The following is an 18,340-nucleotide window of genomic DNA, read 5'->3' as shown; positions in this document are numbered from 1 at the left end:
TCCAAGAGTCCTTTCCCCGTGGAGGCACGTGGGACACAATTCCTTCAGTATCAAATTGTGACAGCATATGTGAAGTGTTATCTACCAAGGAAGCTCATTAGAGAGTCAGTGCCCAAGGTTTTTATTTGGGGCTGGTCAGATAGGTGCACTCTGTCTAGCATGTACCAAAATTGCAGACTCTTAGAAGAAAGTATGTATTAGTGTTAACCACATTGTTTGTACATATAGTTAAGGCACAGTAAGCCACCCTTGTCATTTAGGGAAAATTCTTTATGAATGTAGGAAACTCTGCCATTCAAGCTTCCAGATGCCAACCAAGAGCCAACCTTGCAAGCAGGTCTTTCTTTGGATAGCACTCCTAGGCCTGCTGGATGAACTCTTTCCTGCATAAGGAGATGGTGGTGGTTTTTTGTTCCTTTGTTTTGAGCACATTATAGATGTTACAGTGTCTTCCATTTTCTGTTATTTCAGATGAGAAGTCATTGGAATTTTACGTGTATGTAATGTGTCATTTAGTTCTTTAGCTGATTTTAAGATTTTTCTTACTTATGTATAGTTTTCAGCAGTTGACTGTGATGTGTTTAGTTCTGGTTTTCTTTGTGTTAATTCTTGTGGAGCTTTTTGAATCTGTAAGTTTATGTCTTTCATTAATTTTAGGGGAATTTTAGCCCCTATATCTTCAAACATTATTTTCTCCTCTGTTCTCTCTATTCTTTCATTCTTGGCCTTCAATTATATGTATGTTAAAACCTTTGGAAATCATCCCAGAGCTCCCTGTGGCTCTCTTTATTGCCTTTTATTCTTTTTTCTCTCTTTTCTACAGATTGTGTAATTCGTGTTGATCTCTTTTTATGTTCACTGACTGTTTCTTCAGGCATTTCCATTTTCCTGTTAAGTCCATGAAGTGAATTTTAAAGTTTCATTTATTGTACTTTTTAGTTGTAAAACTTGCTATTTTCCTTTTTTATAATTTCTACTTTTTCCTGATGAGATTTTCAGTCTTTCCGCTCATGATGTGCATCCTGTCCTTCACATCCTTCTAGTTGTAAGAGGTGTAATAAAATCCTCTTTTAATGCTAGCAGTATGATCATTTCAGGATTGTTTTCTATTGTTTTTTCTCTTAAGAATGTGTTGCATTTTCTTGTTTATTATTGTGTTAAATAATTTTGAATTGTATCTGGGACATTGTGAATGTTGTCTTTTGAAGATTCTGGATTCTGTTTGTATTCTTCTCCAGAGTGTTGATGCATACATACATAGATAGATGTGTGTGTGTGTGTGTGTATTTATGTATACACACATAAACAAATACATTTTGTTTTAAAGCAGGCAATTAATTTACTTGGAATCAAATGTCAAACCTTGTCTCTTGAGTGCCAGCACTAATTTCAGTTCAGTTCTTTTATCCTGTGGGCTGTGAGAGTCTGCCCTGCTCATGCATGGTTCATGAGTTAGGCAAACATTCGCACAGAATTTATACACAGAATTTGGACATGCCTCTGCGGCTCTGTTCTTTACAGTATTCGTTCCTTACCTTCTTGTGGCTGTGGTTTCGTAAGCTCTGTATTCTGGTTGCTTAAGGCAGAAAAAATGTGAGTTTTTAATTGGAGTTTTAGCTACCCTTTATGGCACAGACTATCACCTGCCCTCAGGCCAGAAGCCATGAAAAAGGAAACTTTCCCAGTGGTGTACCTATCTTCCTAGTGTCATCTGCCCTCTAGAAACTGCCTGCTTTCGATTGATCTCTGGTGCCTTTAGGTCAGGCGTGGGGGAGCTACAGCCCACTTGTTTTTATAAGTAAGGTTTTGTTGGAACACAGCCATGCCCATTCGTTTACCTGTTGTCTGTAGCTACTTTTGTGTTACAACAGCAGATATCAGTAGTTGCTTCAGAAACTGTATGGCCTGCATCCCTAAAATGGTTACTCTCTGGCCCTTTAAGGAAAAGTTTGCTGACCCCTCCCGTGGTATTTGGTGTTTATATTTTGCCCAGAGTTTATACTTGTTGTCTGCAAGAGGATCAGTATGATAGTTTATTTATCCGTTACCTGAAGTAAAACTCCTAGGGGCTGACCCTGTGGCTGAGTGGTTAAGTTCGCGTGCTCTGCTTTGGCGGCCCAGGGTTTTACTGGTTCAGATCCTGGGCACAGACATGGCACCACTCGTCAGGCCATGCTGAGGTGGCATCCCACATGCCACGACTAGAAGGACCCACAACTAAAAAATATCAACTATATACTGGGGGGATTTGGGGAGAAAAAAAGTAGGAAAAAAAAAAGATTGGCAACAGTTGTTAACAAGCTCAGGTGCCAATCTTTAAAAAAAAACAAAAAAACACTTCTCAATTCTTAAAAACAAACAAACAAAAACATTCCTAGATTTGTTTTTTTGGGGGTTTTTTTGAGGAAGATTAGCTCTGAGCGAACATCTGCTGCTAATCCTCCTCTTTTTCTTTCTTTCTTTCTTTTTTTTTTTTTTGCTGTGGAAAACTGGCCCTGAGCTAACATCCCTGCCCATCTTCTTCTACTTTATATGTGGGACGCCTGCCAAAGCATAGCTTGACAAGTGGTGCGTGGGTCTGCACCCAGGATCTGCACTATTGAACTCCGAGCCGCCAAAGCGAAATGTGTGAACTTAACTGCTGCACCACCAGGCCAGCCCCCTAGATTTGTTTTTATTTGTTTAATTTTTCCGGTTTGGTAATCACTGATGTGAAACAGATCAGGAAGAGTTGTTTTAATGGAGTCAGCCATTTGTCACCAAAACTTAACTCCTAGCACATTCTGATGTCAAAGATGTCAGTTCTTTTTGAATGTGCCCTTTAAGTGTATATTGTAGGATAAAATTATACGTTTTCTTCCATTCCTTCATTCAGCAATTATTTGTTGATCCTTTGCAAATAAAGACGCCATGCTAAATACGTTTAACATGTGTCTGACATGTAGACTGCCCTCAGGAAACTTTAGTTTACTACGTTTACTAACTTTAGTTTACAAAGTTAGATTAAACACGTATACAGGTGACTGTATTCCAAAATGGAAAGTGAAAATTCATGTCAAAAAGTTCTCTTTTTAACTTTTGTGGAAATATGGTCCTTGGACTTTTAATATAAATTTATCTTTCTGGCATTTCTTTTACTTCAGACTTAATAAGTTTAAATTTGGTCTTTATTACTTCAGGGATCCCCAGATAGAACATATAACAAGTTCACAGTTTATCACTCTCCACTTTTCTCCTAGTTCTCACCCACTCATTTTATTGACTCCATAGCAGGACCTCTTGTAGGGAGCAACCTAGCATCAAAAGGGGAATTAAAAAGGTCACTTTGTAAACTGCTTGTTTGTTTGGACTAAAGGCATGTATAAAATAACAACAGCTAGCATCTTCATCGTGCTTTTTCTGTCATTAAAACCTTTTCTGTGTGCAGCCTCCCGTCATTCTCGTATGCAGTGCTGTGCTGTAAGTTGTTCAGATGTTTCCCCCAGTGTGTGGGTGGGAATGATGTGCTATTTTTGATAGTCTAATTGATGCACAGACATGCAGGTAATGAACTTCTCAAGGTCAGTGGTGTCTTTTCTGTCTTTCATTCCTAACAGTTGGCACATAGTAGCTAGAGTTCAGTCCATCATTGTTACATTAAAAGAGGACAGACTGGTCCAAAATCATCCAGCTGGTAAGAGGTGGGGTAAAACTGAAACCAGCTGTTAGGACTTCAGAGCTTAAGAGTTTTGTGTTGGACCCTGTACAACACAGAGGAGTTTGGTGGTCTTTTCTTGTTCATTTCCTGTGTGCCTAAGCTTACCCTTAAGGGCTTACATCTCTCCTTTTGATTACTCCTTGTGTCTTTGATTTTTTTTTTTTAAACTTTAGGGGACCAGATTGAAGAGGGGTTTTCCCTCTCACAGTTATTTATCACCCAAGTTCTTAGTGATCTCTTAAATGGTTTATGATCGAGGGTGGTGTTACTTATGATAGGGGTGGTACACAGATCAATGATAGTAACAACAACAACAGCTAACACTTATAAATGACTTACTATGTACCAGGCATTAATTTTAAGACCTTTGAGTAGATTAAGTTCTCTAATTCTCGTAGAAATCTGGAGCAGTCAAGAAACTTGCCTCTGATCACAGAGCTAGTGTGTGGCCCTGCTGGGATTCGAACCTAGGCCTTCAAGCTCCAGGGTACATGCTGTTTTGAAGACACAAAGCAGCTTATAAATACTTTCTGTCAAATTAGAAATATTTTACTCCTGTATGATGTTACAGCTTAACACTTTAATTTATATGAATGTTATAACCAGGTAATCCATGTATATATGAATTACTCACTTTGGAGTTATATCAGTTTTTCAGAATGTCACTCAATTTCTGAGTAAATAACATTCAAAATTAAAAATAAAGACTGGAGAGGAAGAAAGATGGAAGTAGTTATCAGCCTATATTACACAGTCAACGTAATTGGTTACCTCACTGAGATTATCAGAGAGAAAAGGTATTTCAAGTTTTTTGATTTGGCGATATTCAGTACGTAAGAAAATTGTATCATAAGTGCCTTCTGAGTATTTATTGGTTTATTATAGAAAGCATCCTCAAAGCTTATTCTCCTGAGCAGTCTTCTAAAAACAATTATAAGTAAATTTTCAGAGTTCTTCTTCTATGTACTTGCATTCATATGTTTAGAAAATATATAGCTTTTTCTTTTTTGTTTTTTTTTAAGTGGAGAAGATCAAATCCATTCTTGGTTGTTAAAGCTAGATATCCTCTGTATGTTTTTTTGATAAATTCTTCTTCATCACCTATACTAAAAGGAAAGGGTTGTGTTTCTAAACGATCGTTACAGGTTAACATATTGATAGTTTAGTTTAGCTTGGGTAATTAATCTAGTGACTAACCTCACCGCTGTTAGGCTTAATGCTAGAAACATCCCATGAATAAGAAGTATATGTTTCTGATTAGAATTCCAATTGCTTTCTTTTCTCATGGGATGCTTCCCCGCACCCATGCCCTGCCTCTGCCCTCTAGCTGTCATCTTTGCATTTCAGTTCACTGGTGTGAAATGTTATTACTCTGTTACTGATTTAGAATATGCTGAAGTCCTCCACGTTATCTTCATTCACTCCTGTTCAGTTATTGTTCTTATTTGGCCCATCTTAGATTTGAAATTGGTTTGCATTAAATGTGATTAAAATATAGGCTTTTGAATGAAAGGGTTTGATAAAAACTTATTTTATGTAAATATGGCCATTTGATAAGTAGTATGTTATTTTTCAAAACATTAAATATTTGTAACTTGAATACTAATGTCCCAGTATTCTTGCTTTCTGTCTTGACAGATTATAAGGGAAAACAGTATCTCTCTCAGTGAAATCGAATTGCCTTGCTCGGAGGATTTGAATTTGGAGACTTTGTCGTAAGTCATGAAATGTCTAATACAAGTGAGCTATCCTAGCATCTGTCGGAGGAATGAAGTCTACTGCGTAGGAGCAAGGCTGCCCTTGATTTTAGTAAATCTGAATCCCCCGTATTTCTAACCATTGTTTATCAGACGGTCACGAAGCTGATTTTTTTATTGTTTTTTGTTTAGGTCTCAGAAATGTAGAGCTCTTGCCCTCAAAAAACAATGTCAGAGATTTAATTTGTAGATATGCCTCTTTTATCTTTTCCACTTTTAAGAAACATTGGCAGTGATTTTTAAAAATTTTCTTCTTTTGTTGCTTATGAACTGTACTATCAAGAGGCTGTCAGGACCACACGGTGCTCTGCTGAAGAAGACTACTCAGAAGTCTGCTGACTGATAGAGACATAGCTGAGCTTTCCCAGAAGAATAGGAACTAGTTTAGAGAACAGGAAGATTTATATTTTTACCCTAAGGTAATGGTAATAATGGATTTTAAAGCAAAATCATGCTAGTATTAAATTTCTTATAATCTGTTTTCAGGCAGGCGCATGTCTACATCATTGCAGGAGCCTGTTTGTCTCTGGGTTTTCGATTTGCTGGCTCAGAAAACTTATCAGCATTTAACTGTTTGGTAAGAAGTGTCTTAGTTTACTCTGGTTTTTGTTTGTTTGTTTTAACAAAGCCATAATATACTTGTTTTAACTTTAAATTTTTCTCTTGTTTTTCCAGCATAAATTTGCGAAAGATTTTATGACGTATCTGTCTGCACCTAATGCTTCCGTAGTAAGTCTTTGTATGATGGTTCTTGGGAATACAATTAAACTCAAAGAAAATGCACTGATAATTTCATTACTTGTGTGTTGTCAACTATCTCTGTAGTTTGAATTTAGAATGGGAGATTTGAAGTTTTCACTCATCTTTGTATTTTTGTTCTGGGATATTAATAGGTGAGAATATGATTACCTTTGAAGGATGCCCAATGTCTGATTCTTATGATGAGAGAATAAATAAGAAAAGCCATATCCTTCATGGATTGTCATGCCATGTGCCATTCTCTCTCAGTACTGAGTATTGGTAATTGCTTTTTGAAAAAATTAGTACTTAGTAAAAATACAGTTGCTTTTGAGGCAGTGCTGCCCTCATGACAGGAAGACTGCATGATTTTATTTCCTGGTAAAAACCATACAGATTTATGCAATATTATTTATAATATGAGAAAATTGGAAAAATCAAAAATTCTAAAAGTTAAATAAATTTGATTATGGTGTATACACACATTATTATAGAATGGAGCTATCAAAATCATATTCTATAAGAACTTTTTATGAATGAAGATTGGTTATAATATAATAGATTAAAAAGGTTAAAAATGTGTATAGTAAATATCTCAGTTTCATTTGAAAGAAAAAATACAGATATGGGAAAAGATTTGGAGAAAAAGAAAGCCAAAGTGTTTACAGCAGTTCTCTTTGGGGGTTAGTATTCCGAGTGATTGTTATGTCCTTTTTGATACTTTATTTTCTGAATTTTTTACATTGAACTTAATTTCATAATCAGGGAAAATATTTATTTTTACAGATTTTGTAAAGTTATAAACTTAGTCTAATGGCCAATTTGGTTTTGATAATAAAAAAAATGTAACACAACAGTTGCAGATTTTATAAAGTTATAAACATTTATAGTCTAATGGCCAATTTAGTTTTGATAATAAAGAAATGTAACACAGCAGTTTCAGTAGGTCATGTTTTCGCATTTCCAGACAGGTCCTTACAACCTGGAGACTTGCCTGAGTGTGGTGCTGCTGTCTCTCGCCATGGTGATGGCTGGCTCCGGGAACCTGAAGGTTTTGCAGCTTTGTCGCTACTTGCACATGAAAACAGGTGGTGAAATGAACTATGGTTTCCACTTAGCCCATCACATGGCCCTTGGACTTCTCTTTTTGGGAGGAGGAAGGTAAGTATATTTTCTCTCAATGGAAAGATCTCATGAGCAAAATCTGTTAACAGTGACTTATTTTGATTTTGAAGACGCGTGAAAATCTAGGGGCATTATTACACTTTAAAAGAGCTTTTTACTAGTTAACCATCAATTTATGCCCTACTTAGAGTTATCGTCCTCTCTGCATTTCTCGGAAGAGTCTGTACTCGCTTCTTCAGGGACTCCCTCTTGTTCCCCACTATTTAATGACTTTACCCTTCTACTAAACTGCTTTCTCGTAAAGGTCACGAACATGATCAGTCACCAAATCCTATGAGATTTTCTTAGTTTTCAACTCTACTGCTCTGTTTCCAGCATCTGTTATTCCTGACTACCTCAGCCTTTTGTAAGACTTCCTGGCTTTTAATGATTTGTATTAAAAAAAAATAGACATACAGAAAAGTGTACAAATCATAGGAGCACAGCTCAATGACCTGTCTCCAATAAGAAAATCTGGTACCATGTAGATCAAGATATAACTCAGGACAGCCGTCTCCTGCCCTGCCGTGTCCCTCCCAATCACTATTACTTTACTTTACTTCTATCCAAAGAGAGCCACTATTTAGTTTTAGAACACCTTAGACTAGTTTTGCCTGTTTTTGAAATTCAAGTGGAGTCATCCACTATGTATCCTTTTGTACCTTGCTGCTTTTGCTCAGCATTATGTTTGTGAGATTTATCCATGTTGCATGTAGCAGTGGTTTATTCGTGTTTCAGTGCTATTGAATTCCATTGTATGGTTATACTGCAGTCACTGATCTACTCTGCTGTTGATGGGTATGTTTGTTATTTTTAGTTTGGGGTTGTTATGAATATTCTTGTACGTCTTTGATTTTGTTGTATATAGCTCTGTGAGTGGATTTGGGTCATAGGGTGTATATAGATGTTCAGCTTCAGTAGATAATGCCATCATTGTTTTATAAAGTTCCAGTTAGTCCCCATCTTTGTCAGCATTTATTATTGTTAATCTTAATTTTAGCCATCTGGTAGTAGTATCTCATTGTGGTTTTAATTTCCATTTCCCTGAATAATGATATTTAGCACCTTTTTGTGTCTTTAATGGCCAACTGGAAATCTCTTTTGTGATGTCTAAATCTCTTGCTGCCCGTTTTCATATTGGTTTACTTATCTTAAATGTTTATTTGTGGTAAAATACACATAATAAAATTTATCATCTTAACCATGTTTAAAGGTACAGTTCAGTAGTGGTAAGTATTGTTCACATAGTTGTGCAGACAATCTCCAGAACTTTGTTATCTTGCAAAACTGAAATTCTATATCCAACTCCTCATTTCTTCCTTCCCTCAGCCCCTGGCAACCACTGTTCTACTTCCTGTTCCTGTTAATTTGACTGTTCCATACTGGTTTATCATTATGATCCCCAGACCTTTGTCAGTTTTGTATGTTGTAGTTATCTTCTCCTACTCTATGACTTGCCTTTTAACTCTTTTAATGGTGTCTTTTGATGGGCAAAATTATTAGCATTTTTCTTTCATGGTTTGTACTTTTTTGTCCTTCTAATGAATATTTCCTTACCCCCCCCCCCATGAAGGTATTCTCCTGTTTATCTTCTAGACATTTTTTTAGCTTTTCCATTCGCATTTTGATTTCATATCTACCTGGGACTTATTTTTCTGTATGTTTTTTCCCCAATTGATGCCCCACTCTTATTGAAAGGTTATCTTTTCTCCACTGTTCTGCAGTACCACCTTTATTATAAAGTAAGTGTTCATATACATGTGTTTATCTCTGAGCTATTAGGTTTATTTGGTCTGGTTTTCTATACTTGCACCAATACCACACTGTTTTAATTACTGTAATTTTATAATTAGTCTTGATATCCAGTTGAGTAAATCCTCCAAACTGGGATTGCTTCAATAGTTTTTTCCTGTTCTTGGCGCTTTGCATTTTCATATAAACACTGGAATTCACTTGTGATTTTCCATGCTAAATAACCTGATAAAATGTTGATTGGAGTTGCATTGAGTGTATACATCAATTTGGAAGGAATTGAAATCTGTTACAATATTAAGTCTTTAATCTGTGAATATGGTGTATCCCTTCATTTATTTAGTTCTATGTGACCTTGGTGAACTGATAGAATTTCTATAAGTCATGTAGGTTTATTTTCCCCTCTTCTTTGAGATTAAGTTAAACACTGGAACTCTCCTTTCCAGAAGTAGAAAAAGTAAAGATTATCAGAAAGGTATGCATTCCCTTTTACCAGGTTTTATAGAATTGTTCTTTCTTTAACTGTTTAGAATTAAGAATGGTTAAAGAGAGCCAGCCACGGTGGCCTATTAGTTAAGTTCAGCGTGCTCTGCTTTGGAGGCCCAGGTTCTGTTCCCAGACACAGACCTACACCACTCATCTGTCAGTGGCCATGCTGTGGTGGCGGCTCATACAAAAAGAGGAAGATTGGCAGTGGATGTTAGCTCAGGCCGAGTCTTCCTAGCAAAAGACAGAATGGTTAAAGAAATATTACTGTGAAAATTCTTAAGATTTTTGAAAATTTATTTTCGTTTCAAAATAAGCTCCTACATTTATTCTCTTATTCAATCTGATCTTTTGCTGTTCCACACTATATGACCCTGCTTGCTTTTCTTTCATATTGAGGTTTTCTCCCACTTTGCTGCTGCTTTTCTAGTCATTTCTGGTCTTTAAATGGTTATGTGTATTCTGTGACAGCATTACATTTCTCATAGAATAGCAATACCCTCATGTTTTACCTCATAGTTTCTAACATTAATATCTAGTATATATCTTTGGATTTTGGTTTTATTGAAATGATAAAGAGAAAATGTCCTATTCTATGCACATCTAAGTAGATGTATTTCCTTAAATTTTGAAATCTCTTCTTAGTTCATTAGATATGTGTGCATATGATAAATGCTAAGTTCTTACTTGATACCCTAATTATTTGAAAAGAAAGACAAGGAAAGAGATTTGGGTATGTGTGTGTGTATGTGTATAATAAAATATACATGTATATTGAATAGCTACAACAGTGGTTTTATGAGATGTCTTAGACCATCTTTATTTCAAAATATTTGTAAGGAAAACTCTAGAACTTTAGACTAATCTACCTGTTTGCCATGCTGAATTTGAGCAACAGTAAAATAATTTAGGCCAACCCTGGGGATCTAGCGGTTAAGATTCTGCACTCTCACTGCTGCAGACCAGGTTCATTTCCCAGTCAGGGAACCACATCACCCGTCTGTGGGTTGTCCTGCTGTGGCAGCTGCATGTTGCTGTGATGCCGAAAGCTATGTGACCTGTATTTCAAATATCAGCAGAGTCACCTATGGTGGACAGGTTTCAGTGGAGCTTCCAGACTAAGACAGATTAGGAAGAAGGACCTGGTCGCCCAGTTCAAAAAAATTGGCCATGAAAACCTTGTGAATATTAGTGGAGCATTGTCTGATAGAGCACCAGAAGGTGAGAGGATGGCACAAAAAGACCAGGCAGGTTTCCACCCTGCTGTGCACAGGGTTGCTGGGAATCAGAATGGACTCCATGGCACTAACAACAAAAAATAATTTAAGGAAAATTTTAAAAGATTTTACTCTACTAAGAGTATGTGGCCTTTATAAAATGTTTATTATATTGACGGGAAAAAATGTATTTTGAAGGATAGTTGTTTATACATTCACTATAACTTTTTAATGATAACTTTTGCCTTTTTCATTTAATGCATCATTCTCAAGAAGTGCTCTTGCTTTAGAGAAACGGAAAAAAATGTTTGAGATACTCAGTAAAAAACTTGTATTTTTAAAAGTAAAGTTGTTAATTCTATAAATAGTTATATATCAAAATGGAGGAGGAGGTGACATACTTTATACATGACGTTTTCAGTACCTATGATCTTTAGGATTGTACACATGGTCCTCACTCCTATGCTGTTTCAGATTAAGACTTTGCTTATTAATTCAAGTTTTAAAATTTAAGGACTAACTGACCGGTGAAACATTCACAGCATTGACACCCTTGCGTTTATCAGGATTCTCAAGAATGCCTCGAAAGTTTGTGCAGTGTGGTTAATGATGTCTGCCCTCCCGCATTTATTCTGCAGGTACTCTTTGAGCACATCAAACTCCTCCATTGCTGCTCTCCTCTGCGCCCTTTACCCGCACTTCCCGGCCCACGGCACTGACAACCGGTGAGTCTAGTGACTCTGTCCTCAACGGATCTTTCTTAGGTTCTCTGAGGGGTGATTGGATTGTGTTCAGGTCCATGGATTCGTTTCCAAATTAGCTTTATTCTGTTCTTGAACGTCGTTATCTTCTTGGCTAATATTTTAAAAAGTTTCTCTCACAAAGTATTAGACCAGAAGAGAACTTTGGGCGCCTGATGACTGATTAGTCTTCTGCCATTCTCCAGTTAGTAGAACTGCTCTAAACCCAGAAGTGGGCCGAACAAGATTATCCTTAGGGAAAAATTTATCAAGCAAAGGATTGGAGCCAAGAAAAGCTGAAGACAATATGTCTTGTGCTATGATTGTTTAATTCAAAGAGAGGGATTTGTCAGGTTTGGTGGCAGTGTCTCTGTGAATTCCTTTTTACATGAATGTCGAGAAGTTTTGTATAAATGACATAGAAGGGACAAGAAAAGCAAAATGCAGCAAAAAATAAGAGACAATTTAGAAGTGGCACAGAGCAGTAGAACCTTAAACATGTAGAAGCAGTCTCATAATACAAAAGCTCTGCATTTTGGAGCACAGAGAACCACCAACACTTCAATTTCCCGAGAAGTTTCCGGCACAGCCAACCTCTGCTGCACGTGGAGGAAGGGAAGAAATTAGCTCCTTATGTCCTCGTGACATCCGAGATGACCAGTGTGCTTAACTGATTTGCCCAGAGAAGGATCAAGGGATGGAGCCTGCGTTGTAGTAACTAAGCCATCATTTTAAACTACAGTGTAATGTAGTTTAAAATAACAGTAATAAAAAAAAGATAACTGTTTTACAAAAGTAGCCTGATCTTAAGTCCAAAGTCTGAAGATAGGGGGAGCATAAGAATATTCATGTTAAATTAGTACAACTGTGACATGTGGTCCCTTGCTTGTCAATTTAGGAAAGATTTTGAGTTGTTAAAATCAGTTAATGGTTAGGTCCAGTGGAGAGCACAGTCATGTATTGGTCAGAGTATCAGTTGGTTAGCTCTTTTAAACAAAGCAATTTGGCGATAAGCCCAAGAACCTTTATGTAACTGATAAATATTGCTTGTTTTCTGCCTTAATTCTGTTTCTAATAGATTTATAGGAGTGGATAGATTTGGGTGGGAGGAGGGAGGCTGTAACTAAAAACTAAAAAAATTAACTAATAACTAAAAAAATTTGAAGTTTCATTTTATTCTTCTTTTGTGGGATCTTAAAATGTAAAAACTTCTTTTGTGTGTTTAAATTCTAAAATATAAATTTTAAAGTTTAAAAAAATTTTTTGAAAACTCAGAAAAGCACACACATACAGAAACAGGAATATTGTAATAATCTCACCCATTAGTTTTTGATATATTCTTTTCTGGGTCTGTGTGTATATGTAGAAGAGCTTTGCTCTCTGAGGAAGACTGGGACTCCTCTTCCCCTCTCTTCCCTACCAACCCTTAAGAAGAAAAAAGAAATAACTAGAAGTAAATCCCTTAGAAGGTGAAAGGAGATGCCTGTGTTGGGCAGAAAAGGATATTTGAGAACTGATTTTGTATGATGGATTTGTTACTAAATATTTTCACGTTAAGATAGTTTTTACCTCCCTATAAAACCTCTTAACTGTGAAAAGTCAAAGAATTCTTGGGTCAAGGATCATGTGTCTATAATTTTTTAAAAGAGCATTTCTCCATTGCTCCTTAATTGAATCTCATCATCTTCCTTTAGGATTGCTGTCATTGGAAGGTACAGCTCTAGCTTCTGTCTTGGTTCAGTTTGTAGGCAACAGCAGATTATAGAGCTCATGCTGTTGTCAGCTCTTTGTTACCTTCTCTCTGTGTTTTCTGTGTACAGGTACCATCTCCAGGCTCTCCGGCACCTGTACGTGCTGGCTGCAGAACCAAGGCTTCTGGTGCCTGTGGATGTGGATACGAACATGCCCTGCTATGCCCTCTTAGAGGTTACCTATAAGGTAACCTTCCCCCTGTCATTTGTTTGTGATTTTATTACCACTCATCCATCTTTGTACGTCAAAATATTTCAAAAGTGTTGTGCTTTAAAAGATGACAGTAGTAAGTTGAACTCTCATAAAAATTGAAGCTCCAAAAGTTCTTGTAGATCCTGCCAAGCCGTTCAGGCTCATTTATGGTCTCTGGTATAATGTTTTAGAGATCAACAGCTGCTCTTTCGTCCTTAGAACTTGTAGTTTGAAAATGACCCTGTTAATTTCACATGGCTGATAGTAGTGTTCTAACAAATGAACTGAGTTAGAACTATTCTGAGATTTGTTAGCAGAGTGCTTTAAAGCCCGAGATTGTATATTCGATGAGAGAGCTTTGATGTAGATGTACAGGTAGATTACAAGTCATGTATCCTTCCTTTATTCAGCAATTTATTAAGTGCCTTCTATGTATCAAAACATTGCTAAACTCTGGGATACAAAAATGAGATGACATTGTCATTTTCCTTAATTAACTTGTATCTGTTTGGGGGCCAGGCATAGATGCAGTAAGAATCGAGTGTGATGATTGGAAGTATGTGTAGAATGCCGGGGGAACAGAGAAGTGCTCCCATCCAGCTGTGGGTGTTTGGAAGGTTGTGGAGGTGGATGCAGTGTTCAGGCTGAGATTTACCAGCTGAGTGCACATTCCCAGCAGAGAAGACAACATGTGCAAAAACCCAGAGGCCTCACAAGTGCAGATGTTGAGTACTGATGGCATGTGGAGTGCAAGGCTCAAAGTATAGAAGGTGCTGCAGGCCCACATTTTGAGTGTCAGAGGATTTTATGCCATTTGACAGTCTGTGTACAAACTGTGGGCAAGGAGAAGTGTAGAGTGGAGATGTTTCTTGTCTGTAGCCTCCCCTAATTACATAGTGAACTGTGGCTCTTCTTTTACACTTGGAAAGGGCACTCAGTGGTATGAACAAACCAAAGAAGAACTGATGGCTCCTACCCTTCTTCCAGAGCTCCACCTTCTAAAGCAGGTAAGTTGGGTATGATTTAGGGAGATTTGTCCAAGGGATAAATTCAACTAGAACAGCATAGCATTAAAGATAGCTAAATAAAAGCCTATGTTTTCTCAGTGTTTTATAGGAGATAGGAAAGCAGCCCCAGAAAGAATTGTCGTGAGGAATAGAGAAGGTCTTTACTTGGAGAGCTTTTTTTTTTGTCCCTAAGCCAACATCTCTTGGTAATCCTTTTTTTCCTCCCCAAAGCCCCAGTACATACTTTTATATCCTAGTTGTAGGTCATTAGAGTTCTTCTATGTGGGGGTGCCTCCACAGCATGGCTTGCTGAGTGGTATGCAGGTCTGTGCCCATGACCTGAACCAGCGAACCCCAGGCCGCTGGAGCGGAGCATGCAAACCTAACCACTTGGCCACAGGGCCGGTGCTTGGAGAGTTTTACTGATAGGTTAGATGGCCTCAGAAGATGATTCACATACATTTTTGTCTGGAAATGAAACTTGTTGACCTCTTGATGTCTTTCTAGTCCAGTTATTCTTACTTCCTCTGAGAAGCATGGGTTTCATTTTGCCAGACTGGCACTTTTTCAGCATTGGATTGACTGTATTTACATTTATCTTGGCAGATTAAAGTTAAAGGCCCACGATACTGGGAACTGCTCATAGATTTAAGCAAGGGAACACAACACTTGAAGTAAGTATATTGAATTTCTCAGATGTATGTGTGAATTGAATAGAAGTATGGGGAAGGTATAAATTACAGATTATTATCTAGAATGGTCCTTGTCATCCTTTGATCTTATCCAGGACAATATGTACAGTATATGTTGAATAAAGTGGTCTATATCTTTGAAACAAGTTTGTATTAGAAAATGAAAACTTTAATTTAGAAATCAAACCCTAGAGATTTGTATTTATTCACTGAGAAACTTGAAGTTACTTAAGTTGAGACAGTATTGGAATTGTCTGTTGGAGCAATAATGAAAGATTTAGTTTAAGAGAATAAGGCTGAAGTGTATGTCCACAAAGGGAACGTTATAACTACTGATGTTTGTCAGATCGCATCTTCTGTTGCATCTCTTAACCATTCTTTGGTTAGATTGTTCTCATTAAATTAAAATTATGGTAGGTTGCTTTTGGGTAGAAATAGTCATATGCAAGTAATTACTTCAGTGAACAGAGAGTGTTAATAATTTTATACTTTAGATAGTATGTAAATTAAGTCTTTATATTTCCAGAAAGTTTAACAAGCTTGTAAAAGTTTTTATAGTTTAGTCCCAATTTATGTTTTTCCTAAACTGTCTGTATAATAGCTATTTTCTGTATTGTTCTGGCTTTGGATTGGCGGCATTATTTTCTTTCTGCTGCAAACCAGTCAGCAGGTATTTAGGACCTCCAGTGTCCCACGCTTAGTGCTAGGCGATATAGGGAATATGAAGAAGTGTTAGATAAAATACTGCCTTTGAAGCTCTCACTTGAGCAGACAGTCAGAAAGCCTTCTTATATAACAAGTTCCATGAATCTAGACAAGAAAGAAAAGCAGAACTTAATTTTGGCTTTCTTGTAGGGACTGATTTAATTTTAGGTACAATAAATAATCATATACCTTAGTGGAAAATGGTAAAGACTTCATTTCGCGTGAACATGATATTGGGAAACACTACATTTCCAGCCAAGAGATGCCAGTAATACCTCATATAAGTTTATTCTTGTTTTCTTTCAGGTCAATCCTTTCCAAGGATGGAGTTTTATATGTTAAGCTCAGAGCTGGTCAGCTGTCCTACAAGGAAGATCCGATGGGGTGGCAAAGTTTGTTGGCTCAGACTGTTGCTAATAGGAACTCTGAAGCTCGGGCTTTCAAGGTAGTATTGATTGGTAGAAATGACGGACGGGAGGGAATAGTTCCAAATCTCAGTAGCCCACCCGCAACACATACCTCTGTGATAACGTGTATGGAGCCGTTTAGTTGGATCTGTTCCCTCTCATTGCTGCAGATCATAAAGACTGAATGACCTTCATCTGCTGTTTTATGTGGTGACCATAATAAAATATGGACCATCTGCCAGACTCTAAGGATGCAAATACATTTAGTGGCAGGGATAGTCACAGTATAGCTTAACACCATCAAAATAGTTTAATAATTTTACTTACTAATTCTCAAATCTGTTAAGATTTACTTAATTCGTGGCAAAAATATAAAAAGATTTTTGCAAGGTAGCACTTATTAGTTCATTTTTGAATCTCCATTTGTTGTTTAAATCTTAGGATGAAATGATGACAGATTTAGCCTTATTAGTCTGCTTTATTCTCAGAGTACTTGACTGCTAATATAATAGTATTTGGAATAAATAAGTTAGAGAGTATATGAAACAATCTCATTCCCATGGAGGTCAGTACATATTTTGCTGTATATTCTAGAACTCAAATAAAACACTAGAAATGTGTTCCATAATCTACCATTAAAATTTCTGAATTTAACCCTAGTTTTCAGGAATTCTATGAGCAAATGTTTTCCTACTGAAGATATACTGAGAAGCAGTCTAAAGTAGTCAAGACCCCTAAGGATAGTTACCTAGAGCAAAAGTGTGGCAGATGGACTAGGCAAGTGGCGTCCAGAGGACTGAGTTGGCATTCTTTGTTTTTCCAAGTTGAGGAGACAGCAGTTTATTTTGATTCAACTTACATTTCATTTTAGGTCACTGAACCTTTATAATTGTTCCCAGGGTTTAAATAGATATAGTTGATTTCAGAGAATTTTATTTGGCACTGTTCAATAGGTTGTCTGTGAAATACTTTTGAAGGATTTTTAGACAGAGTTTGACTTAACTTAGCACTGTTGCTTCTTATATAAATTAGAGCCCATCTTAAACACCTTAATCCAATTTGTAAAGACAGTGGATAAGTTTAAACTTGAATTTGAATGGGGAAAGCATATAAAAATTAAGCCATCTCAATTTCCTGCCTGCTGGGAGTTCAAAAGTGAAATACAAACCTCAATGGAAAATGGTAATACCTTCATATTCCGTTTTCGGTCTTAACCTTGAGTGATACTCTTTTTTTCTTCCAATTTTTTTTTATTGTGGTAAAATACACATAAAATTTACTATCTTAAACCGTTTTAAGTGTCCAGTTCAGTAGTATGAAGTACATTCATATTGTTGTGCAACCATCACGGCCATCCTTCTCCAGAACTCTTTTCATCTTGCAAAACTGAAACTTCATACCCATTACACAGTAAGGCCCCATTCCTCCTTCTTCCCAGCCCCTGGCAACCCCCGTTCTACTTTCTTTATGTTTTTGACTCTAAGTACCTCATAGAAGTGGGATCATACAGTATTTGTCTTTTTGTGAGTGGCTTATTTGAGTGATAGTCTTTTTTCCTTACCTTTTCAGTAACAATTCTAGTTTCTAGTTTGCTTTTCAGTTAGTCAATGAAAGACGGGGAAAGCCTTTTTTGAGTGAGTTGTGTAAGACCTATTTATTATCAGCCTTTTGATAAATCAGTAGCTCATGTTAGCTTATGCAAAAAGCTTCTTGCAACTTCTTAGCAGAATGATTGATGAAGCTCTGGCAAGTTTGTACAACCTTGGGTTTTGTGGGAATCTTGTGTGAAAAAAGTGAGATAGATATCTTACAACTGCATACATTACAATTTGAGCAATAAAGAAAATAATCTTTATCATCCCACTTATATTTGTTGTTATTTGTTTATTTTTAGCCTGAAACGATTTCGGCATTCACTTCTGATCCAGCACTTCTGTCATTTGCTGAATATTTCTGTAAACCAACTGTGAACATGGGTCAGGTATTTGTTGTATGGTTTGCTCAAGACTAAAATTGTTATCATTTCTATCTGTG

At 36.8% G+C, this 18,340-nt stretch overlaps 1 protein-coding gene across 4 annotated transcripts in view; it reads left to right on the top strand.

Annotated features, from left to right (window-relative positions):
• The window catches only part of ANAPC1 (anaphase promoting complex subunit 1), a 109,926-nt gene that overhangs the window by 70,843 nt on the left and 20,743 nt on the right, over positions 1–18,340 (top strand). For all 4 annotated transcript variants that reach the window (XM_001494798.6, XM_014731030.3, XM_070235135.1 and 1 more), the window contains 10 exons: positions 5,336–5,412; positions 5,941–6,031; positions 6,130–6,183; positions 7,160–7,353; positions 11,450–11,536; positions 13,372–13,489; positions 14,425–14,502; positions 15,109–15,176; positions 16,206–16,344; positions 18,201–18,287. In XM_001494798.6, the coding sequence (XP_001494848.1) occupies positions 5,336–5,412; positions 5,941–6,031; positions 6,130–6,183; positions 7,160–7,353; positions 11,450–11,536; positions 13,372–13,489; positions 14,425–14,502; positions 15,109–15,176; positions 16,206–16,344; positions 18,201–18,287 (993 nt within the window). The remainder of the gene's footprint in view (positions 1–5,335; positions 5,413–5,940; positions 6,032–6,129; positions 6,184–7,159; positions 7,354–11,449; positions 11,537–13,371; positions 13,490–14,424; positions 14,503–15,108; positions 15,177–16,205; positions 16,345–18,200; positions 18,288–18,340) is intronic.

Source organism: Equus caballus, chromosome 15, assembly GCF_041296265.1.
Source record: "Equus caballus isolate H_3958 breed thoroughbred chromosome 15, TB-T2T, whole genome shotgun sequence".
In the NCBI taxonomy this organism is placed as follows: domain Eukaryota; kingdom Metazoa; phylum Chordata; class Mammalia; order Perissodactyla; family Equidae; genus Equus; species Equus caballus.
The sequence above is the reverse complement of the archived record's forward strand: the minus strand, read 5'-3'. Positions and strand labels throughout refer to the sequence as shown.